Here is a 23,212-nt window from a genome sequence, read left to right as displayed (position 1 = left end):
ACTACAATTCCCAAGGCCTGGCAAGGTGCCCAGCCGTTCTCAAAGTTGGGTCTGCAGATCCTCTCTTTTTGAACTACATAACTGTAGATGTCCTTTACGATGTATATGTCAACCAATGCAATATATGGCAGCAGACCGAATGCCGAAGCACATGTGACAACCTATTAGATTTTAAAAAGACTCGCAAAAGTGTAAACGGAACCGCTCCTTTATTTTGGTGGTGGGCGGGGAATGTAATGTTTCCTTTATTTTTTTGAGACGGAGTCTCACTCTGTTGCCCAGGCTGGAGTGCAGTGATGCGACCTTGGCTTACCGCAACCTCCGCTTCCTGGGTTCAAGTGATTCTCTTGCCTCAGCCTCCGGAGTAGCTAGGATTACAGGCGTGCGCCAACACACCCGGCTAATTTTTGTATTTTTAGTAGAGGCAGGGTTTCACCATGTTGGCCAGGCGGGTCTCGAACTCCTGACCTCAGGTGATCCGCCCGCCTCGGCCTCCCAAAGTGCTGGCATGACAGGCGGGAGCCACTGCGCCCGGCTGTTTACTTTTAAACGAAACAACAAACTTTAAAGCATTTTAACTTACAATGTGGTAACATTGATAGCTGTAATCCCCATAAGCAAAAGCTTGGGGCCTTCATGTTTATGAGTATAAAATGGTCCTGAGACTAAGAGTTTGGGAAATGCAGTAGCTCTATGAAGCGTGCCATTCTTGCCGCCGCATCAGTGAATTTAGGAGCAGGAAGGTCGTCGGTCCTCTGCCTCACCCCCAAGCAGGAGCCTCGCGCTCCAACTGCGTCCCTCGAAGTTTTCGGGCAAAAGCGGGGCTGGGGAGTCCAGCTGTGTCGCCAAGCCACGTTTCCTCGCGTGGAATGTTGGACAATGTTTTCTACCTCACAGGACCATCGAAATGACTGCGTTGGGTATCCCCATGACATGTACGATGAGTTAACACCCTATTCTACAGAAGAAAAAGCTCAGAGACGCCAAGAGCTTTGCTGGGGTCCCGCGACTAAGCGGTCCCGAGACCCAGACAACCCGGCCACCCGGGCAGAGACGGTCACTACCGGGCGCCGAAAAGCCGCCGGCTCCTCCCGCCAGCTACACATCCGGCGCCGAGGCCGGAAGCTTCTCTTCCGGTTCCCAAGACCGCGTTCCGGAAATGAGTCACTCTACCAGTACCTAAAATGGCCGCCGGCCCATCCACCGTCGCGATCAATGTATGGAAAGTGGTCACGAACCCGGAAGTTGCCCGACTCCGTCATGGCAGGCGCAGGGGGCGTGGCTTCCGGCGGCCGCAGCTTGCTAGTAGCCGCGGCAGGGTCGAGCGGGGGCGGCAGCTGACAGGCGCTCCTCCCCGACGGCGGCGGCTGGTGCCCAGCGAGGCGGGCGGCCCTCAGCTCGCGTCCCCGCGTCCCAGCCCGCGAGGCGCCAGGGCTGCGCCTGGGCATGGAAGAGGGGAAGATGGACGAGAATGAATGGGGGTACCACGGAGAAGGCAATAAGAGCCTGGTGGTGGCCCACGCGCAGGTGAGCGGCGGACGTGCGGCGCAGCTCCGGTACCTCACTCAGACTGCCGGTATCACCCCGCCCCCAGTATCCGTTTCCCCAGCAGGGTCGGTTCTACGTCCTCCCGGTACCTTCCTCCTCCCCGGCCGGTCTCCGGAATTCCCCCCTACCCAGTGGGTTCCTCATCACCCAGTATCCCCTCTCTACTGGGTCAGTCTCCCATTCCCCCAGATCCTTCTCCTGGCCGGTCTCTCGTCCCCTCAGTATTCCCGTTCCCCGTCAGTTCCACGGCCCTCTCCCCGCCCCGTCGGTGCTGCTTTCAGCCTCACGCGGTGCCGCCTCCCGCCTGGATGCCCGCCGGACTGCCAGGCCGCAGTGGGGCGGAGGCTTAGCTGGGACAGAGGGCCCGGCCAGCACTGGAGGAAGAAGCAGAGTGCCCACAGTGCTGTTAGTCTCAGCACCAAAAGAGTTCAGCCTCGTGAGACTACGGAATTGCTGTGCTGTTAATAGTAAGGGGATGTTACCCACAGGTCCCTTCTCAACCTTTTAGAATTTGAAGGGTTTCACCTGAATTCAATGAGGGTGAAAGTTTTAGAAACTGCAGTAAGATCTCTTAAAGGTGAATCCAAGAGTGAAGGATGTGGGTCTGTGTGAGGGCCCAGATCTCTCTGACCTTTTGCTGTCTGGTACAATCACGCAGGAATGTGGCCGGCTGGAACGGGGGAGGGGTGTGAGGGAGGCTAGGATAGGTGTCATGTAGGGAGAAGTTAGAGCATGGGTGTTAAAGGCACAGGAATCTCAGTTCTACCACTGCCTGGTGGAGGCTCAGTGTCTACATTTGTGAAGTGAAACTACTAATAGAATTCACTTTGTGGGATTGTTGGAAGATCAGTTATGCAGGAACCCATCAAGTTATGCTTAGCAAGTGATAATTATCATCCCCTTGGACAGAGAGATAAAGTGAAAATAAGAGAGGTTGAGGGCACTACCCCGGTCCAACAGCTTGTCAGGGATGATATAGGCAGTGGAGTCCTGCCTTGCTTCTGTTGTTCCTATGCTGGATGCATTGGTCAGCTGTAGTGTAAGCTGCAAACACCCAGGTAGTCCCCAGGTTGTGCCTTTGGATTTTGTTGCTCTTTAGCACAGGGAACTAAAGAACAGAGACTACAAGCTTTGCTCAGGATCTTTAGGTGAATTAATAATGGACCAGGCTAACCTGAAGCTGTCCTCCTCTTGTGTAGTCCGCTGTTGGGGACAGTGAGGGATGTTTCCGTGTGAGTCCTTATGTTGGATTACTGTGCCAATCCCCTGAATCCTTTCCCAAAACAAATACTAGTCTTCCAATTCCTTGGTACGATTAGACGTATCTCTGCATTTTAGGTAAACCTAAGGCTTTCTTTAGTGAGGGCTGATATATTAAGTTTCAAAAGTAGTGGCAGATGAAGCAGCAAGTTTCAGGCTTGGAGCAAAAGGACACCCATGTTGAAAGAGCAGAGGCTTTGACGCAGTTGCCTCTGGCACTTGGATCCCTCTGCATGCTCCCGACAAGTACGTGTCCACTCTCTTCCCTGAGTCCACCCCCTTTCCTGAGCAGACATCTCCAGGGCAGCCTGGCCCTACCGTGTTGCACAGCTCTGATTTTAATGCTTGTTTATTTTTATTTATTTATCTATTTAGAAATGGAGTCTCACTCTGTTGCCCAGGCTGGAGTGCAATGGCGCGATCTCGGCTCACTGCAACCTCTGCCTCCCGGGTTCAAGCAATTTTCCTGCCTCAGCCTCCTGAGTAGCTGGGATCACAGGCATGCACCACCATGTCCAGCTAATTTTTGTATTTTTAGTAGAGATGAGGTTTCACCATGTTGGCCAGGCTGGTCTCAAACTCCTGACTTCAAGTGATCCACCCACCTCGGCCTCCCAAAGTGCTGGGATTACAGGTGTGAGCCACCACACCAGGTTGATTGTTTATTTTTTCTTTCACCTTTTCAGATTTACCTACAGCCACCAGGCTATTCTAGACCTATGCTATTTGTTCTTTTTTTTTTTGAGACGGAGTCTTCCTCTCTCTGCCAGGCAGACAGAGTGTGGTGGTGCAATCTTGGTTCACAGCAACCTCTGCCTCCTGTTCAAGCAATTCACCTGCCTCAGCCTCCCAAGTAGCTGGAATTACAGGCACCTGCCACCATGCCTGGCTGCTTTTTTTGTATTTTTAGTAGAGATGGGGTTTCACCATGTTAGCCAGACTGGTTTCAAACTCTGGACCTCAAATGACCCGCCCGCCTCAGCCTCCCAAAGTGCTGGGATTACAGGCGTGAGCCACTGTACCCAGCCTCATTCTTTATTTTAAATCTAAATTTGCTTTACTGTACTCATTCCTGTTTGGTGGTTGTTTTTAGCTCATCATTTGAAATTGAAGATTATCACTGCACGTAGTCTCTTGAGAAAATGTTTCCCATCAGGTTAAGGTCAGATAGAGCCTGTGCCTGATATGGTCACCTGAACCAAGCCGAGCCTACCAGCTCTGCCCTGTGGTGTATTTGCTCAGGCTGTGGACCAAGGAGGAGAGAACAATTCCTGGAAGGCAGCTTTTTAGGAACTGTTGAGTTCGAGCAGAGGGTATGTGTCAGTGGGGTAGAAGATGGGTGAGGGAGAACAGAAGGAGTCTGTGGTTCTGTGGATGCTGAGCATTCGCCCGGCCTCCCTGCAGCTGGGTGTGGGAGCAGGTGGACCGTGCTATTCTGCTCAACTCCTTAGATCCACCTCATTGGGTCCAAGAGAGAGGGAGGCCTTTGCCAAGTTTTTCCAGGTAAGGAGAGGGTTGCTTTCTCTGAGAGGGTATCAGCTCCTCTCAGAATTGAAATGTCCCTAATGAGTCCTGTGCTGACCCCCATCCCCTCCACCGTGAGAACATGATTCACCTTCAGCCAGCCTCAGCTGGTCCTGCAGGAGTCGAGGGTCTAGGTAAGGAGATCTGCATGGTCATTGGCTGTCAGCACTAGAAGGAGCACAGTGATATTCTTCCTGCATATGCAAACATGGGATGAGAGAGAGCCTTCTGTACAGCGCAGTACTTGTAGGAAATGAGGCCTGGGGATGGAGGAACTAGGTGTGGGCTATAGGAGGGTGTGCTCAGGGTGGGCAGGAAGGTAAACAGCAGGCCAGCCATAGAGAGGCATTTAAAGGTGTTCCTGACAGAAGGTGGTCAGCTTCCCCAAGGCCCTTCCACTCAGAGATGGCCCAGGATGATTCTCATTTTGCCTGTCAGTTTGCATTCTGCCTCTGGGATGGTTGTGCACCTGAACTTTCCCAGGCGCAGGTAACAACGATGTTCTCTGCCTTGTGTGGTGTGGACCCTGTGGCATGCTTGAGAGGCTCTCAGCAGCCTGGCATGTTCCCTGGTGGGTGTCTAGAGCTTCAGACACTGACCCTGTGGGGGCTCCTTGGTTGGGGGAACTTCTCATCTGGGCAGTTTCCTTGTTGCAGCCTGAAGGTGCAGTGCTTGGGCTAGTGACCACATCTCAGGTTAGTGAAGTCCACAGGCTACCCCTTTATGCACTGCCACAGGATTTCTCTCCCGTGTTACGCCTGCACCTGCCTCCTTCACCTTCAGCTTGTTGGTTTTGGCTCAGTGTCCTGTCCTGTGAAGGTCACTTTAGGTTTGGTTTGTCATTCCATCTCCTAGGTGTTTTTAGATCTGGATCATGCACTTGTCTAGGGCACTGAGCCCCTTCCCGACCACCTCAGCCTTGGGGAGCAGGGGCAGAAGGTGGCCCACTCCTGTCGTGACACTAAGCCATCATGATGTTTTCCTTCTTACTGACAGAGGTGACATGAAAGACTTTGCCATTTAGTTGGCTTACCAGCAAAGAACACTGATCACGTGTGGAGAAAGCTGCTCACTTCCAGTTGTTCCAGTTTCGTGACCTTTCTGAGAGTCTGAGAGCTTCAGATCATTTCTGCAAATTGTTTTGGTGCCTGGGGAGTTTTGGTGGCCCTTTGGTACCTGTTTGGTGCCTGGGATATTTGTCCGGGCGTTGAAGGTGTAAAGTTGAAGCAGTCAGGTGCCATCTTACTGTCTCTCTTCTCATCTTGTGTTTTAAGATTTCTGGTCCATAGATCATATATGTACATATATACATATACATATATATATGTGTGTGTGTGTATATATATTTTTGCCATACAGCATTATTTTGTATATCAAAATTTTTATAATTTAGATGATTATTTTGTAGTGGATGGATTAAGTCCTTCATATGAAGACCTGTTTACAGTGTTATGTGGAAAAAGCAGATTACAAAAGAAGGTGCATTATGTGGTTATAATTACAAAATGATTGGAAGAAAATACATGAAAATGTTCTAAGTGGCTGTGACTGATAGTATCCTAAATCGCTTTTACTTTTCTTTTGTTTTTAAAGTATTTTCTAGATTTCCTACAATGAATATGTATGATACTCAGGAAAAAGATTAATTTTTAAAAAGTTTATACTCTTTGATTTGCTAATTTCTGTTCTAGTAGTCCGTTCTAAGGAGATAATTAGAAATGTAAATAAAGATCTGGTACACAAAGATATCCATTACAGAATCACTTAGAACAGGTTAAGTGGGAAGCCATTGCGCAGTCCTGCAGGGCTGTTAACTGGGCCATACTTCCTACTGTGGATGCTGGAAGCACATACGTTTATATTCTCGGTTTTTTTCCGGCCGTATCACATATGCCAAGCCCTTGGCCGCTCCCTTTTACAATTTTTAGCTGGCCCTAGTTGAAATAGTTGTAGCTTTCTGTTACTGCCAGCATTTTGTTTAAACCAGTGATGTATTCTGCATTTGGGATTTTTAATGGCGTTCTGGGCTGACGCAGCTGATGTGGCTTCTTTCCTAGTGAGGTTCCTTCTCGTCTCAGCTGAGCTCATTGGAGAGCTGTGCTTGTGGCTCGCTCTTTGTTTATTCCCGTCTTTGTATCTGCAGTTGCGTGGTGAGGTCTGCTTTTTGGTGACTGTCAGCCTGTGACGGTGCCTCTCGTGCACAGGGGTTTGTCGGTTTGGCCTTGGCGCGCCTCCTACTTTTACACCTTCTGAGGTGACACAACTGCTTTCCTTCTGCCTTACTGAGCCTCCTTCTTGGTCAGAATTCAGTCAGAGCGAAGCTCCCCAGTGACTTCCTCTGTCTTCTGAGAACTGCTATCCAGGAGGGTGAGAAAAGCATCGTTGCTGTGTCTGCAGAGAGCAAGGCTGTGCCTAGGGCCCGGCCACTCCTGCCTTGTTGCCAAGCAGTTGGGAGATCTGAGGGCCAGGTCTTGTTCACACTTCCCTGTGGCCCTCACTGTGGGCCTCTAGGCAGCTCTGCTTCCTTTTACAGGTGGCCAGGCTTTCTGTGCCTGTAGGGGTCAGCCCCGCACACAAGATGTGCCCATCCCCACAGGCCTCCCCATGTTCTGAGTGTTGTGTGCGTGGGTGGCGTCCCCCATGGCCCACACCTGTGCCTGCTTCGGTCCTGCAGAGGACACCATGAGGTCAGGATGGAGTTGCTGAGGCTTGTGTGAGGATGTGCTCCGTATGGGTTGGACAAGGGGCCAGCACCTACTGCTCCCTGCCCGCCGGCTGTCTCCAGTCTGGCCTCCCTGCTCTTGCCTGCAGAGTACTGGGCTCCCATCCTCCACAGGCATCTTGGCGATGTCACATCTTCATCCCGTGTCAAATGGGCTTTGGATTTCTGTCTGAGGCCATGCATTCCCAGTGAAGCCAAGCTCACTCTTGGGAGCACCTCCTGTTGGAGCCCAGTACCGTAAGCCCTGCTTCTTGTTCCCTCCACGGTCCTACGCATACTGGACATCCCTTTCTGGGTTGCAGAGGTGGACTTCGGCACCTCCTGCACCCAGTGACTGACAGACCCTGGGCAGCCTTCCTCTCTGGCTGGGACAGAGCTGGAGCTGGAGCTGCGGAGGTGAGGTGAGGAGGGTCTACAGGAAGGGCAGCCTCTTGAGACTGGACATTTGGGGTCCCCCATGGCCCCTGCCTGGGAGTCATCTTCACAGTTCGGGAGAAGCCGGAGCTGAGCGTTGCTTCTAGAAGGCTGGGGCAGCATCCTGAGGGGTGACCCCTGCTGCTGTTCTCTTTTTCTATCTTACCTTCCCACAAAAGTCGTCTGATCTCAGCCTCAGTTTATCTCCTCAGCCTGATGGAAGACTTGACCTTGGTCCTTGTCCTTTGACCGATCTCTGAAACAGCTGATTTTGTGAGTGATACCCCTCCAGAGTGAGTCCTCGGTGGGTGGCAGGAAAGTCTCTCCTCATCTGTCCTGAGAGGCTCTTCTAGTTAGTAGCTTTAATTCCACCCATAAGGTGCCCCCTCAGGCTTCCCATTGGCAGGTGTCCCTTTTAATGTATTGGGGTTTTTGTGGCCTTCTATTTTTATTTAACACCAATTGTTGCTTCTCTCTGAAAATATAAAATATCAGAAGGAAGGAAGTGGAAAACACCCAGTATTCCTCCATGAAGAGAACAACTTTTGTTAACACTTTGGTGCACTTTCTTCTAGTCTTTTTCTACTTATTGTCAAGCATCGCTTCGCACCAGGGATGCATTCTGAGAGCTGCATTGTTAGGTGATGATGTCATATGAACACACCTAGATGGTAGAGCCTGCCTCACGCCCAGGCTGTATGGGGCAGCCTGTGGCTCCTAGTCCTCAGTCCTAGTCCTCAGACGCATGCAGCATGGTTCTGGACTGAGTGCTGCAGGCCGTTGGGACACAATGGGAAGTGTCTAATGGGAAGTGGGACACAATGGGAATCTAAACGTAGAAACTGTGGTATTATAATCCTATGGGACACACCATTGTTTCACGCAGTCTATCGCTGACCCAAGTGTCGTTATGTGATCCATGACTGTATTTTGCCTTTATTAGGTAGTTAAGAATACTACGTATCTGTTTCTGTTTTGGGATTTTTTTCACTTAATTTTATAGCACAATATGTAGAAAATCCTCATGCACGTCTTGCAGGATGCTCGGGGTTCCCAGTGTTGCGCTGGTGATCCTTGTGGGTGGGCTTTGCCGAAAGTCTTCGTACATACGTCTTTGGGCTTCTGCTGCTCAGGCTGGGCTCTTGGGTGAATCAGGCTCCTTGGCACACGTTGCAAATTGCATTCCACATGGCTGTGCCACCTGCCCTCCCACTGCAGCCCAGGAAGGGATTTTTATTGAAATGCTTTTTGCCACTTTTGTAAGTGACGCATTGTGTCCCTTAACTTTTTAAATCTTGGGGTTATTTAGTGTGTGTGTATAAATGCATCACTCCTCTTGTTCTTCCTATTGTTTGGTGTTTTTGACTTGTTAAAATCCTTGATTTTCATCGAATTTTCCAAGGCAGAAGCTTCCCTGTTACCAAGAGTACAGGTGCAGCTTGGGCCTTGGTCTAGCATTGCTCTTGTTAAGAAACACCCCAGGCTCAGACTGCAGAAGTGTCAAGGTCTTCCCTTCCAATCTTAACGCTTTTGCTTCACTTTTTTTTTTGTTTTTGAGAGGGAGTTTCGCTCTTGTTGCCCAGGCTGGAGTGCAGTGGCACAATCTTGGCTCACCGCAACCTCCACCTGCCAGGTTCAATCGATTCTGCTTCAGCCTCCTGAGTAGCTGGGATTACAGATGTGTGTCACCATGCCCAGCTAATTTTGTATTTTTAGTAGAGACAGGGTTTCTCCATGTTAGTCAGGCTGTTCTCGAACTCCTGACCTCAGGTGATCCGCCTGCCTCGGCCTCCCAAAGTACTGGGATTACAGGCATGAGCCACCGCGCCTGGCCCTTTTTCTTCACTTTCAACATTTTATTCTAGACGTTAAGAAGAAGGTAAGCTTCAAATATCTGGTTTCAGATACTTTTTGAAAGAGGAATAGTGTCATTATCTCCGTAGCTGGTTAAGACGTGGTGAGCTGGCAGGAGCTCAGAGCCTGCTGGGGTGTTGGTTCTTGCCCCCTCCTTCATGGGAAGTCCCCCAGGTGGCTGTGTTCACCCCCCTTCCCCAGCCATGGGTGCCCCTTGGACTCATTGTGTCTTTCTGCTAATGAGAGCTGCTATGGTGTGTTTTCACCTGTTTCCTGCCAGCTGCCTGCGTGAGGGTAGTAGGGCCCTATGGCCTGTGCATTACTGAAGCCCTCAGCCTGGCGCATCTCAGGGACCACCCACCTCAGCCAGCCCAGCCTGATCAGGCCCCTCACATGGGGCAGTTGGCATGGGCTGTAGAGGATAGGTGAGCTGAATGTGTCTGAGTTTTGGTATTAATGAAAACTGGCTGATACTGTGGTTCCCCTGGGGGTGTGTGGCTGGGTAGATTTCTTGTGATAGTTTTTAGATTATAAATGGGTGGGTGGAGAAAGCAGTTTCCCTTGAAATGGACGAATCATTGTATTGAGGTTTCCTTGGTTGGCTGTGGCTCTTGGGCTCTGTAATGGGAAGGAATAGCAGATTTTCCGTGAGTGACAGCAGGGAAGTCAAGCCACTGTGTTTGGATGTGGTGGTGGAGGAAATGTGAGGAAGGGGCTTGGAAGGCTGAGCGGGAGGGCCGCTTTGGGCTTCTCTGCCCAGGCTTGGAAGGCATGTGTCCATACCATCTCCTGGGGGCGACACAGTACCCAGTGCCCCCAGCTCCTGCTGGTGACTCAGTAGCAACGAGGAGCCCGGCCACCAGAAAGACACTGAGAACCTCCCAGGGTCCAGGCCCTCCTCTAAACTTGGCTTCACCCCATGTGACCTTGACCTTTGGGGTCAAGGCCTTGATCTTCCCTCATTCTGGAAACCGGGACTCAGTTGCCCACCTTAGAGGGAGAGACGGCTGGAGATGATGGACTTTAGGAGTGTATCGTGGGCCCTGAAGCACTGGTACTAGCACCTGCTGGCTATTGCAATAATAATTATTAATAAGTGCTAGTGGGAAGAATGGTGTTATTTTATTATCTACAAGGACTGAGGCCTAAGGCCTGCAATCATTTAGGCCCGACATCTTTTTCTCCTGGGACCTGTGTATGGTTTTTCTTTGTATAGTGCCCTGTTCAACTTATTTTTAAAAAATTTTTCTTCATGAGCCAGATAATGGTTTTCTGAATTATACTTTATGTGAGTAGTTTTATATGTAATAATCATAGGAAATTTATCATTTCTATGTATAAATAGACAGAAAAGACCAGTTGTTCCTGCCTTTCCTGGCAACAGAGTGGCAGGGAACTTTGGAAAGCTGAGTCCGTATTAGCAGGTGACTGCTGCCAGGGGAGGGGGTCCTATGTTCTTGTAGTTGGCATTTGTGTTCATCGGCCCACTGAACTCCTTCCTCTGAGGCTACAGTGGGGAATTTCTTTGAAGAGAAAGCTCGTGTGTCTCGGCCTGGCGTCACCCTGCTCAGGACTGCTCAGGACTGCTTTGCTACAAAAGTCCATTGTGCAGCTTATGAGTTAGTTCTGTGATAAACCGAGGAAGGCCTTGCTTTCCTGTAGGTGCCACAGAGCTCTGTGCATGCAGTCTGGCAGGTGAGTAAGCTTGGTCCCTGTGGGTGGCGGGGTTTGCCCTTTGTGAGGGACAGGGTGAGAGCTTGCACCATGGCAGCCTGGGTCAGTTTACACTAATCAGGGATTTAATGTAATATATTTTCTTTTTTTTTTTTTTTTTTGAGGCGGAGTCTCGCTCTGTTGCCCAGGCTGGAGTGCAGTGGCCGGATCTCAGCTCACTGCAAACTCCGCCTCCCGGGTTTATGCCATTCTCCTGCCTCAGCCTCCCGAGTAGCTGGGACTACAGGCGCCCACCACCTCGCCTGGCTAGTTTTTTGTATTTTTAGTAGAGACGGGGTTTCACCGTGTTAGCCAGGACGGTCTCGATCTCCTGACCTCGTGATCCGCCCGTCTCGGCCTCCCAAAGTGCTGGGATTACAGGCTTGAGCCACCGCGGCCAGCCAATATATTTTCTTATTGTGTTGATTTTCAAGCATGACCCTCAATCACACTTACACATCACTAGCAGGGCATCGCTGAATGCCTGCCATCGGTGGAGAGCTGTACGGTGTTTGGTGCCTAATTGTTGGAGGGCGGGTCAGGCACACTCAAATAGCACACACCATCATGTGTAGGTGAGGAGCAAACACACTTTTAGGGGAACGAGCTTCTGGAGAGCTGTTGAGAGTTAGGACTTCTGTTGATCAACTTCTGCCTTTCCTTAAATCGTGGTGGAATTATAGTTCCATTAAAATGATCCTTAGCCAGTCGATTCCCATGGTTGATTGTTGATGCCTGCCTTCAGCTTGGGAGGGGACAACGGTAGCATGCATGCCATTGGTCTTGGCTTCCCCAGATCTCAGCTTGGGGCTCAAGGAGGGGACAGCTATCTGCAGCACAGCGAGCCAGGAGCATGGCACTGGCTGGGAACTGGAGCTCAGTCAGAGGAGCCCAGGGGGCCGGGTGCCTGGGATTTAAGAGCAACAACGTACATTGTCTAAATAGGGCTGTGGGGAGCGGGCGGGGGAGTCTGGCTTGGTCTCCATAGGCCCTTTGTTGCTCCTTAGGCCTCTTTTGATCTAGAAAATGGCCCTTTCTAAGCCGTCTTCAGTGCAGCCTGCTTTCTCCCTCCTGCTTAGGCTTTGCCCTGTGGCCTCAGCAGGGGTGCTACCCAGGGCGTTGGACCCCCCACCCTTGCACTGCAACTAGAGCCCCTCCCAGGTGTGTTCTCCTTCCTACATATACGTTCTTAGAATGTATTTTTTGAACATTTAACAAATTGAAATATTCAAAATAAAGATAAATTAAAAAGAAGTTACCATAATCATTGCTATTTGGAGATGTTGTTAAACTTGTGCCGAATGTCCTTTCAGACCTTTTGATGTAGACACATCATGCTTATTTTATTTAAACATTTTTATTTTAAAAACTTGAAGTGTAACATATCTACAGAAAAGTACTCAGATCATGGGTATAGCTTAATTATCACAAAGTAAGCGGACCCGTAATCCTCTGGCCAGTCCCTTCTAGAACCTTCCTCAGCAACTATTCATGCACACCCAAGGGGTGGGCACAAGGGGTCAGTGTTACCTGTTTTTTGAGCTTTATATAAATAGAATTACACCCATACGTGTGTGTGCGCACGTGTGTTTCTCTTTTTATGAAAATTGGCTCATTCCATAAGCCCTGTTCGATAACTTTTTTCATTTAGCAGTATGTGATGACCACACATCTGTGTCTGTAAATACTGATCTTTCTTATCAATCACTGACTGGTATTACATGGTTTGAAATGTGTGCCACTGTGTTTAAACCATCTCATTGTTGGGCATTTAGGTTATTTCCATTTTATTTCTTTTCCTTAAGATCAAGTCCTGGGAGGGGCTGGTGGGTCAGAGGCTGAAGGTTCCTGTTGTCCCGCTGCCCAGTGTGCCCTCGCTGGGTCCCAGCCCTGGCCTCTCTGCCCTGGGGGCTTCCCAGCCTCCTTGCCGCGGAGCCTCACTGTGGGCTTTGTCCACTGAGGATGGGACCCCCAAACTGACCGACACCTCGTGCCTTGGCTTTGAGCAAATATTCATCAGATGTGTGTTATTTTCCAACAGCGCTGTGTTGTGCTGCGGTTTCTGAAGTTTCCTCCAAATAGGAAGAAGGTAAGATGGGTGGGTTTGCACCCAGATGTTACAACAATTATTTAAGAAAACCCTGATTTCTTTTTTCCGATGTAGAAATATTGATGCTAATTGTAGGATTCAAAGATGATACAAGCATTCAGTGCAGTAAGTGGTGTGTCCATCATTCCTGATGTAAAACTGACTGGGCCCAGCATGTTGACCTGTGTGTCACTGTGGTAGTCCATGTGGCCCTCAGCCAGGGGCTGCCCTAGCCTGGCACGTAGGTCCTGCTCAGAGGGACCTGCTTGTGGCGAGGACCCCAGGACCAGGCAAACTTTGCTTTGCTGAGTTCCTTAGCACCTGCTGCCTCAGTTTCCCCATCTGTGGAATTGTATCTATGAAAATAGAGTCTCCAGTGCTGTGGTAGACAGTCTGTGTTAAACATTGAGGTGGAAGGGAGTTGTTAGGTTTCTTTTCTGTGAGTCATCCAAGCAAAATGCCATCGACCACCCGTAAAAAAGCATTGCCCTTTCGTTTTTGACCACTGAGTTGCAACTTTCTGTGCAAATCTCTGCTGGTCCTGGGGTGCATACTGAGTCGCGGAGGCTTCCTGCATTAATGGCTCTTCTCTGCTTCCCATCTGATGTGTGTGGGTCCTGAGCTGGGGGTAAGCTCCTGGACAGTGGCTGTTCCACTGTGGGGCAGGCGGAGGCTGGCTTGGGCGAGGGTGAGGGGTTGATGAGTCACTGCCCCTTGAGGGCTCCTGAGAGATGGCAGGTTGGAGCATCTGAGGTAGAGGTCATAGAAAGGGAGGCCGGGGGGTTGTGGTGGGTGGAGGTGACAGCTGCCGCGTGGGCACAATAAAAAGAGGGGAGAGAGCCATGGGAGAAAGCTGCTGTTGGTGGGGCCACAGTGGGTGTGGGGTCGGGGTGGGCAGGCAAGGGAGGATAGGAAGGCCCCACTGTCTTCCGGTTTCTGCCTCAGCTGCTGAAGAGAAACAGGCCAAGGTGGTTTTAGTTTGTGGAATGCATGCCATGGAAACAAAGTCTCTGTGGCTGCCTCCAGCCTTCTCTGTCCCCTTCTTTGCCAAATTCAGTGGCTGCAGAGCCCAAACCACCCTGACCTTGACTCCCCCAAGGCCTGGCCTCTGTGGACCCTGTCAGATCTATGTCCACAGATGTGAGCGGGACAGTGTCTGCCAGCAGTTGGCTACATTTCCTCTGTAAATGACATAATGTGACACACTGTGTGATCAGTGGAGACTTGAGTGGTCACTTTTCTGTTCACCAGGGGGTCTTTTTCTTTTTTGAGACAAGAGTCTCGCCTTGCTGCCCAGGCTGGAGTGCAGTGGTACGGTCTCGGCTCACCGCAACCTCTGCCTCCTGGGTTCAAGTGATTCTCCCGCCTCAGTCTCCTGAGTAGCTAGGATTACAGGTGCCTGCCACCACGCCTGGCTAATTTTTGTATTTTTAGTAGAAACAGGATTGCACCATGTTGACCAGGCTGGTCTTGAACTCCTGACCTCAGGTGATCCACCTGGCTCAACCTCCCAAAGTGCTGGGATTAGAGGCGTGAGCCACTGTGCCTGGCCAGGGTTTTTTTTTTTTGTCAGAAGCTGTGACCGCAGCTGTACCGGGCTACTGGGTGTGTTCTGGAGTTTTCTGTTAGGCTTAGTTCGGACTGGTTTTGTTGCACAGCCACAGGACACCTGCACGTGCTGTGATCGTGTGGGCAGCAGGTTCTCCAGAGGCTACGGGAGCACAGGGCAGCTGCATAGTCCTGGGACCTTCTCGAGCATGAGCCAGGCACTGGGCACCTCCAGGCCTGCCCTGGATGAGCACCCACAAAGGCAGGTGCCCCACAGGGAGCAGCAAGACTGCCAGGCCAGCCTTTGTGGGTGTTTTCCAGGAGCAGCCTACCAGGGGCCTCTGGGCTTCTCACCTTTGAGACAGGTTGAGGGACATGGGGATGATTTCTGTTTCAACCAGTTTCATCACCTTACTGATTCTTGAAGAACCTCTGACTGGGGAAAGAATATTCTACATATAGAGGCTAAAGAATAAAATCTCTTTAGAGATTGAGATGTGAGATGTCAGAGGTTTTCAAAGTCACATTCCTTGGAAGGCATGTTTAGGGGCCGCTTTGGGAGAAGGGCAGACGGGAGGCGGCAGCAGTGCGGTCCTCAGACTGCTACCTTTCCAAGTCTGGGCTGGGGAGGGTGGCATGGCTGGGGAGGGACGCTGGTGAGGCGGGGCACTGGGGACCTTCCCCTGTGTCTGAGGGCCGTCACTCGGGTTCTATCTGTGGCTGGGACGTCCCCGCTGCTTGTGGCAGAGTCTGCGGTGGTTTTTGCCTCTCCCCTCAAGCAAGGCTCTGTCGGGAGGTCCCATCATGAAGGCTTTCTTGTGGTTGTCTCTTACAGACCTCGGAAGAGATATTTCAACACCTGCAGAACATAGTGGACTTTGGCAAAAATGTCATGAAGGAGTTTTTGGGGGAGAACTATGTTCACTGTGGGGTAAGTGCTTTTTATTCATGTCTAAATTCTTGGGTATGTTTTGCGTCAGTACTGCCAACTTCCTGGTGATCTTCTGGAACTTTGTGGTTAATGATAACCCGCATCCAGCTAGTCTCCACGTGTTTCTCATTTGCTGTGCTGGGTGGCAGCAGAGCGGATACGGCAGTTTCTCTTTCCTAGCTGAGAAGCCTGGGGTTCAGAGGGCCCACATAAGCCCCTGCTCCCGAGGACCCGTCTCTGCTGGCCCTCCTGGAGGCTCCTGCTGGGTGAGGGCTCTTGAGCAGCATCCAGTGCCACTAAGCCTCAAGGAATGGCTTTGCTCTCTGCCCCTGGGCACCTTTGAACACAGGACGCCCAACATGGGAGGGTGGCAGGGCCTGCTGGGGCCATCCTGGGTGCCCAGGAAGGGCCTCAGCTGCTCAATGAATGTTAAAAGCTGGGGTTTAGAGAAAAGCCGTGGGAGCCTCTGGGTGTTGCCGCCTGTGCTGGGGTCTGTGGTAATGGGACCAGGGTTGCCAGCCCTGGCTCACCTCTTGCCTGGGGCTGTGCTCTGAGCAGATCTGCGGTTTTGAGACCTGGACAGGCCCCTGGGCCCCACCCTTCTCCAGCCGCTGTGGGCACGTGACTTGCCTCCAGCCTGTTCACTGCACTGTTGTGGTGTTGGGAGCATTTGGAGGTCCCCTGTTAGGAAGACAGTTTTTTTCCCCAGGGCATATCCCTTGGATGGTTCTGTGCCGTGACCAGTTTTCTCCTTGAGGAAGGAATATTCTTAGAGGCGAGATCCACCAGAAGCCTCTGTGACCAGAGGACTCGTGTGGTGATGGCCCTTGTTGGCCAGGGGCATGGGATTAGACTCGAGGTCCCATTGGCTACCTGGTGGGGTGAGCGTTGGGGACTGCTCTGAGGGAGGGGACAGCACGGGGAGCATCTCCAGCAGTCAGCAGTCTGGCTCTGGGTTTGTCCTCAGTGGGAAGGGTCACAGTAAATGAACCCACAGCAAACAGGGCTCAACCCACAAGGCCACCTGTGAGTACATTTCCTCCGCCTTGAGATACCGACAAAGTGAAGCAGAGCTTATTTGCGCTGCAGGTGAGCGTGTCCCAGTAGGACGCTGCTGGGCTCTGGCGCAGTGGGAAAGTGGGCAGAGCCCATTTCAGGCCGACGATGCACCCCTCAGGGTGGCTGCATCTGCAGGGCCACACAGGGCCACGTGAGGGAAGAACAGAGGTGTCGGCGAGTTGGGCAAAGCGTAGCGTTTCCCTCCTGCTGGTTGTGAGGCAAGATACAACCAGCCCTGTGATGACTGTGAGACAGAGACAGGGACAGCCACACCCTGGCTCCTGGCCCTGCCCGGTGGGTGTGACGCTGGTCTGGGCCTGTCTCCAGTGCTGGGTCTGGGAGCTGGAGAGTTTAGGAAATGGGGAAGGGGCAGAAGCTGCTTGCCTTGTTCTTCCACTGTTGCTACTTACGTACTGGAGGAACCTGAAGGCTCAGAAGTTCCAGCTCGCTGCTGCTGTGGGCCAAATCCTGGTGAGGTTGGACGCTCTCTGGCGCCAGCCTCGGCTCTGTTGGAACCTCACATGCTGACAGTTAGTTCTGTGCTGTGGCCCAGTTTTCAGGCAGGAGACATGAGGAGTGAAGGAACAGCCAGGCTGGTGGCTCCTTGTCCTTCTGAGCGGTTGTCCCTTTGCCATTTAGAGGGTGATGCCTGGAGGTCCTCCCACATCTCAGCACCCAGGTTACAGGGAGCTCCGTGGGAATTCCAGGGGACAGCTCCAGGAGGGGACTTCTGTGGGCTTTCCCTCTGGTCCTCTTAGGTGAATGCCTTGTGCAGGAGCTGGTTGGTGCGTCCCCACATGGTTGGATGGTGGCGTGGTCCACACTCGCCAATGCAATTGGACTTGTAAGAGGATGCTTGCTGTCAGTATTTGTTTGTTTTTGTTTTCTATCTCGCTCTGTCACCCAGGCTGGAGTGCTGTGGTGCGATCATGATTCACTGCAGCCTCAACCTCCCAGACTCAAGTGATCCTCCTGTCTCAGACCCCTGCCCGAGTAGCTGGGACTACTGGTGTGCACCACCACACCCAGCTAATTTTAGTTTTTTTTTTTTTGTGGGAACTGGGTTTCACCATGTTGGGCAGGCTGGTCTCGAACTCTTGGGCTCAAGTGATCAGCCCGCCTTGTCCTCCCAAAGTGCTGGGATTATAGGTGTGAGCCCCTGTACCAGGCCAGCATTTTATTTTGACTTTAAACACATATATGCTTATTATAAAATCAATGATTTACAGCTGTTGGAAATAAACCCAGGTCTGCTTTTCACCTGGGTGACTGTGAGTTCAGGCCGTGCGTGGGCAGACAGTGGTGTGGAGGGTCGTTGCCCTGTATGTGGACCTGAGACCTGCGTGGCTGCTGTGTATCCCAGTAGTATGTGCTGTGGGGTGGGGGCCAAGGCGGAGTGAGGGCCTTGTGTGGTTCTGGGCGATGGTTCCCACACGCGAGGCATCCAGAGTCGGCATCCACGCCTTTTGTGCTTTTGCTTTCTTTGAAGTGGAGCCAGAACTTGGACTTCCTGGAGATGATCCAATTTACGAATTTTTTTGTTTTGTTTTGTTTTTTTTGTTTTTGAGACACAGTCTCACTCTGTTGCCTGGGCTGGAGTGGCGTGATCTCAGCTCACTGCAACCTCCGCCTCCCGGGTTCAAGCAATTCTCCTGCCTCAGCCTCCTGAGTAGCTGGGACTACAGGCGTGCACCACCACACCCGGCTAATTTTGTGTTTTTGGGAGAGATGTGGTTTCACCATGTTGGTCAGGCTGGTCTTGAACTCCTGACCTTGTGATCCACCTACCTTGACCTCCCAAAGTGCTGGGATTACAGGCGTGAGCCAACGCACTCGGCCTCAATTTACAGATTTTCGAATGTTTACATTCCCCACTCTTGTCCATTGTGTCATCTTACCTAATTCTGTACTAAGTTTATAATAAGTCACATTTTATTGCTTTATAGCATGTTTAGGTAAATGACCAATCACAAGTGAAACTGGCGCAGCTGACTGGGAGCGGACAGGGTGGTGGTGGAGGGGCATGGGTGTGACGGCGCAGGGTGGGGAAGGCATGGTCTCTGTGGGCAGGATCCCATCATTCTTAGCCTAGCAGATTTCCTTTGTCCCTTTGGGACTTTTTCAGAAGTCACAATTCTGCCACTCTAGAAACATGAGAGCATGGGGAGATGGTAAGCAATGTGGCTTATATAAAAACCTTTCATCTGGGAAACTGCACAGAAGAGCCATGTGGAGGACAATGCTGGTTATGCCACATCCTCCAGGGCTGAGGAGGCACAGGCCACCTTCCTGAGATAAGTGATTCTTCAGATGCTGAGCTGCTCCTCAGGTGGAAGCGTGAGGTCCTCAGGTCGTCGGAGTGGTCGGTAAGGGTCTTCCATGTGGTCTAAGAACTGCTGTGGGTCCATAAATGCTGTGAAGACTGGAAGGGGTGCTTGGTGGTGAGAGACGCTGACCTTGAGGCTGGTCACCACCGTGGGCCCAGCCATTGTGAGAGCTGACCACCGATTGCAGTGAAACGCTCGTGTCTCTGTTTAACCTGGACATGTCCTGAAAATAATAGAGCAGCTTTTATTCCCAAAACCCACACACTGATTTTTTAAAGCAGTAAACTTTAAAAAATATTATAAATTACACATAACATAAAAACCTGTAGCTCAACTATTTTTAGGCCTGTAGTTCTGTGGCATTGTGTTCATGTCATTGTGCAATTCACACTGAGAATTTTGTGTATTTTCTTACAGGAAGTCGTTCAGCTACCTTTAGAGTTTGTGAAACAGCTTTGTTTAAAGATACAATCTGAAAGACCAGGTAAGGGTGTTTAACTTACAAATATTGTTTGTAATTTAAAATATTCTATTTGAAATGATTATCCATGTTAGGTATATGCAGTTTTCAGTAATTCTTTTTTTTTTTTTTTTTTTTGAGCTAGAGTCTTGCTCTGTTGCCCAGGCTGGAGTGCAGTGGTGCGATCTTGGCTTACTGCGAGCTTCACCTCCCAGGTTCACACCATTCTCCTGCCTCAGCCTCCTGAGTAGCTGGGACTACAGGTGCCTGCCACCATGCCCAGCTATTTTTTTGTATTTTTAGTAGAGACAGGGTTTTACTGTGTTAACCAGGAATGGTCTCGATCTCCTGATCTCGTGATCCGCCCACCTCGGCCTCCCAAAGTGCTGGGATTACAGGCGTGAGCCACCGCGCCCGGCCAATTTTCAGTAATTCTTTTGCCAGAAACTTCATTATCAGGGATAGAAATCCTGGGAGCTCATGGATACAATTTTCTGTATCAGAAAACCAGAGCACTGCACAGAATATGTGATGAAGAACCAGTAAAGGCAGGTGCGGTGGCTCTCGCCTGTAATCCCAGCACTTTGGGAGACTGAGGCGGGCACATCACCTGAGGTCAGGAGTTCGAGACCAGCCTGACTAACATGGTGAAACACTTTCTCTACTAAAAAAAAAATATATATATATATATATATATGTATGTATGTGTGTGTATATATGTGTGTATATATATGTGTATATATGTGTGTGTGTGTGTGTGTGTGTGTATATATATATATGCAAAAATTAGCTGGGCGTAGTGGCGGGCGCCTGTAATCCCAGCTACTCGGGAGGTTGAGGCAGGAGAATCACTGGAACCCGGGAGGCAGAGATGTCAGTTAGCTGAGATCACGCCACTGTACTCCAACCACAGACGACAGAGCGAGACTCCATCTCAAACAAACAAACAAGAAAGAACTAATTAATACCACAGAAAACAGCATGAGGGAAGAGCTGGAGGTGGAGGGTCTGGGGCAGACTTAAGAAAGGGAAGGGCTCCCAGAGGCCTGGGAGAGGCAAAAGGAAACTGAGGTGACCTGAGCTTCAGGAGGGAGGGCCTGGCCCAGGAGGGTCTGCAGCCCTGGAAGCTGCCCCCAACCGGAGTCTAGGCTAGGTCCACGTCCTTCTGAGGAACAGGTAATCTAGGGGCCTTCTGTGGCATCACCTTCCCCATCCTCATGCTGTCCTTCCCCAGTCCCCTCCCATCCCTTAGTCTCTCCCTTTCTCCTCCATCCCCACCCACTCCCTTTTCTGCACTTGCTAATGGCCTTAGGGACAGGAACCAGGTCAAAGGTTATGTTTCAATCAGTGATCAAAGAGATAAATTTCATGAGTTGAGGGTGGAAATGCCTCTGCCTGAAGCACAGCCAGGCAATGAGGGTGTGGAATTGGCCAGTATAAAATTTTTTCCTGATTTGATTTGGAAAATGGAAGCAAACCATTCTCTGGGTCTGCAGTTTCTGGCTGGAGCAGGGAGGAATGGGCTGCACACGTCAGGAAAGGCTGGGGAGGCGGGAAGGCCGCAGGACAGTGGCTAGGCTCCAGTTCTTCCTCTCGGTGAATGCGGTCTGAGCCCGGCTCCAGGGTGCTCTGCTCTCAGCCTGCCATTTCATAACAACCATGGGAGGTTTATCACGCCAGTGATAAGAACCAGACTTCGAGTAAGGCTCATTATGTTAAAGGAGGAAAGCCTGTGCCTGGGGTGCCTGGAGCCCAGGCTTGTTTGGTTCTGTCCACACTACGGCTTCCAGCAGATGTAGTGCTGGGGAAATATTGGAGCACTGGGGACTGGGAAGGGCCTAGATGTGAAAGAAGGTAGAGCCTGCAGCCCCGTCCTCTTCAAGTTCCTGGGCTAAGGGTGTTGTGGAATTAGGGGACCATCCCCAAGACCACCCTCAGGATTGATAATATGCTAGAAGGACCAACAGAACTCACTGTTTTACTCATGGTTATGGTTTATTACAGGAAAAGGATAAAGATGGAACCAGCCAAGGGGAGAGGTGCAGGGGTGGGGTCCGGGAGAGACCTGGCATGAGCTCCTGGGTCCTCTCCCCAGGGGTGGTGTGGGCAGTGTTCACTCTCCCATCGACTACGTGTGACACACTCGTGGAGTGTGCCCACCAGGAAGCCCACCAGGCTGGTGTCCAGAGTTTTCATTGGGGCTCAGGCACATCGATATGGCGGACCATCCATGTGGCCGACTGCAGTCTCCAGCCCCTCCAGAGCTTGAACCGATACCACAAGGCCTGAAGCTACCCCCTCCATAAACCACGTTGTTTTTTCGTTTTTTTTTTTTTGAGATGGAGTCTTAACTCCGTCGCCAGGCTGGAGTGCAGTGGTGCGCGATCTGGGCTCACTGCAACCCCCTCTGCCTCTCTGGTTCAAGCGATTCTCCTGCCTCAGCCTCCTGAGTAGCTGGGACTATAGGCGCCTGCCACCACGCCCAGTTAATTTTTTGTATTTTTAGTAGAGACAGGGTTTCACTATGTTGGCCAGGATGGTCTCGATCTCCTGACCTCATGATTGCCCACCTTGGCCTCCCAAAGTGTTGGGATTACAGGCGTGAGCCACCGTTCCCGCCTTTTTTTTTTTTTCTTTCTTTTTTGAGACAGAGTCTCGCTCTATTGCCCAGGCTGGAGTGCAGTGGCACGATCTTGGCTCACCACAACCTCCGTCTCCAGTGTTCAAGCAATTCTGCTTCAGCCTCCCAAGTAGCTGCTACTATAGGCACATGCCACCATGCCCGGCTAATTTTTGTATTTTTAGTAGAGATGGGGTTTCACTATGTTGGCCAGGCTGGTCTTGAACTCCTGACCTCGTGATCCACCTGTCTCGGCCTCCCAAAGTGCTGGGATAACAGGTGTGAGCCACCGTGCCTGGCCTTAACCATGTTGTTACTCTTTGTGTCCCACAATCTCCAGGGAAACATGAGGTTTTCATCAGGCACAGAGATGCCCCCTGGAACCAGGGACAAGGTGGGGCGTGTTTTGGGCAGGGATCATCTCATCTCTCTCTCACTGACCTTGCTCTGTATGACCCTTGCTCTGTTTTCCAGAGTCTCGCTGTGACAAGGACCTGGACACACTCAGTGGTTACGCTATGTGCCTTCCCAATTTAACCAGACTTCAAACCTATCGCTTTGTAGAGCACCGGCCCATTCTGTGTGTAGAGATTAAGGTGACCTGTCGAGGGGCAGATGGTGTGGGTAAGGGGGAAAGGTCAGTCCTGGACAGTGAGTCCGAGAGTCATGTGCCTTGGGTTCCAGTTCCCACTGAAGTTAGTGGTAGGCACTCTTGGCTCCTGGAAACTCCACTTGCTTCTTTCCTTCCACAGCCCCCACCTGCATTCTGGTTCCTACCATGGCTTCCAGACCCCAGGTTTAGGCTCATTCCTGGTAGTTCATGACAGAAGACCTCACCCACCCTGCATGCCTGGGCTAAAACAAGCCCTGGTTGAGGGTCACCAGAGGGAAGCGTGTTGGGTCCACCCCACCTCGTTTTGCTCAGAGGGCACAGCTTGCCAGGGTCCCCTGGGGCCTTCCTCTGTGCCCCTCCCTGCTGGCCATGCCTGCTTGGTACTTGGCTGCTGTTTGCTGTGCTGCAGGAGCCCCATCTGCAGGTTGCCCTCTAGACTGGGGAGCTCCCCGTGTCCTGCTCAGGACGGATTTTCCTGGAGGCACAGAGGCCAGTGTGACCCTCAGAGGCACTGGTGTGTCATGGCCAGG

General features: G+C 51.2%; 1 protein-coding gene across 1 annotated transcript in view; it reads left to right on the top strand.

The window, feature by feature from the left end:
- The first annotated feature begins 1,173 nt into the window (after window positions 1–1,173).
- Window positions 1,174–23,212, top strand: part of IPPK (inositol-pentakisphosphate 2-kinase) — a 62,049-nt gene continuing 40,010 nt past the window's right edge. The window contains exons 1-5 of the mRNA XM_010375097.2: window positions 1,174–1,527; window positions 13,077–13,124; window positions 15,508–15,603; window positions 19,407–19,473; window positions 22,544–22,665. Coding sequence (XP_010373399.1) covers window positions 1,447–1,527; window positions 13,077–13,124; window positions 15,508–15,603; window positions 19,407–19,473; window positions 22,544–22,665 — 414 coding nt within the window. The 5' untranslated portion in view covers window positions 1,174–1,446. The remainder of the gene's footprint in view (window positions 1,528–13,076; window positions 13,125–15,507; window positions 15,604–19,406; window positions 19,474–22,543; window positions 22,666–23,212) is intronic.

This window comes from Rhinopithecus roxellana, chromosome 16 (genome assembly GCF_007565055.1).
Source record: "Rhinopithecus roxellana isolate Shanxi Qingling chromosome 16, ASM756505v1, whole genome shotgun sequence".
Lineage (NCBI taxonomy): Eukaryota > Metazoa > Chordata > Mammalia > Primates > Cercopithecidae > Rhinopithecus > Rhinopithecus roxellana.
The sequence above is the reverse complement of the archived record's forward strand: the minus strand, read 5'-3'. Positions and strand labels throughout refer to the sequence as shown.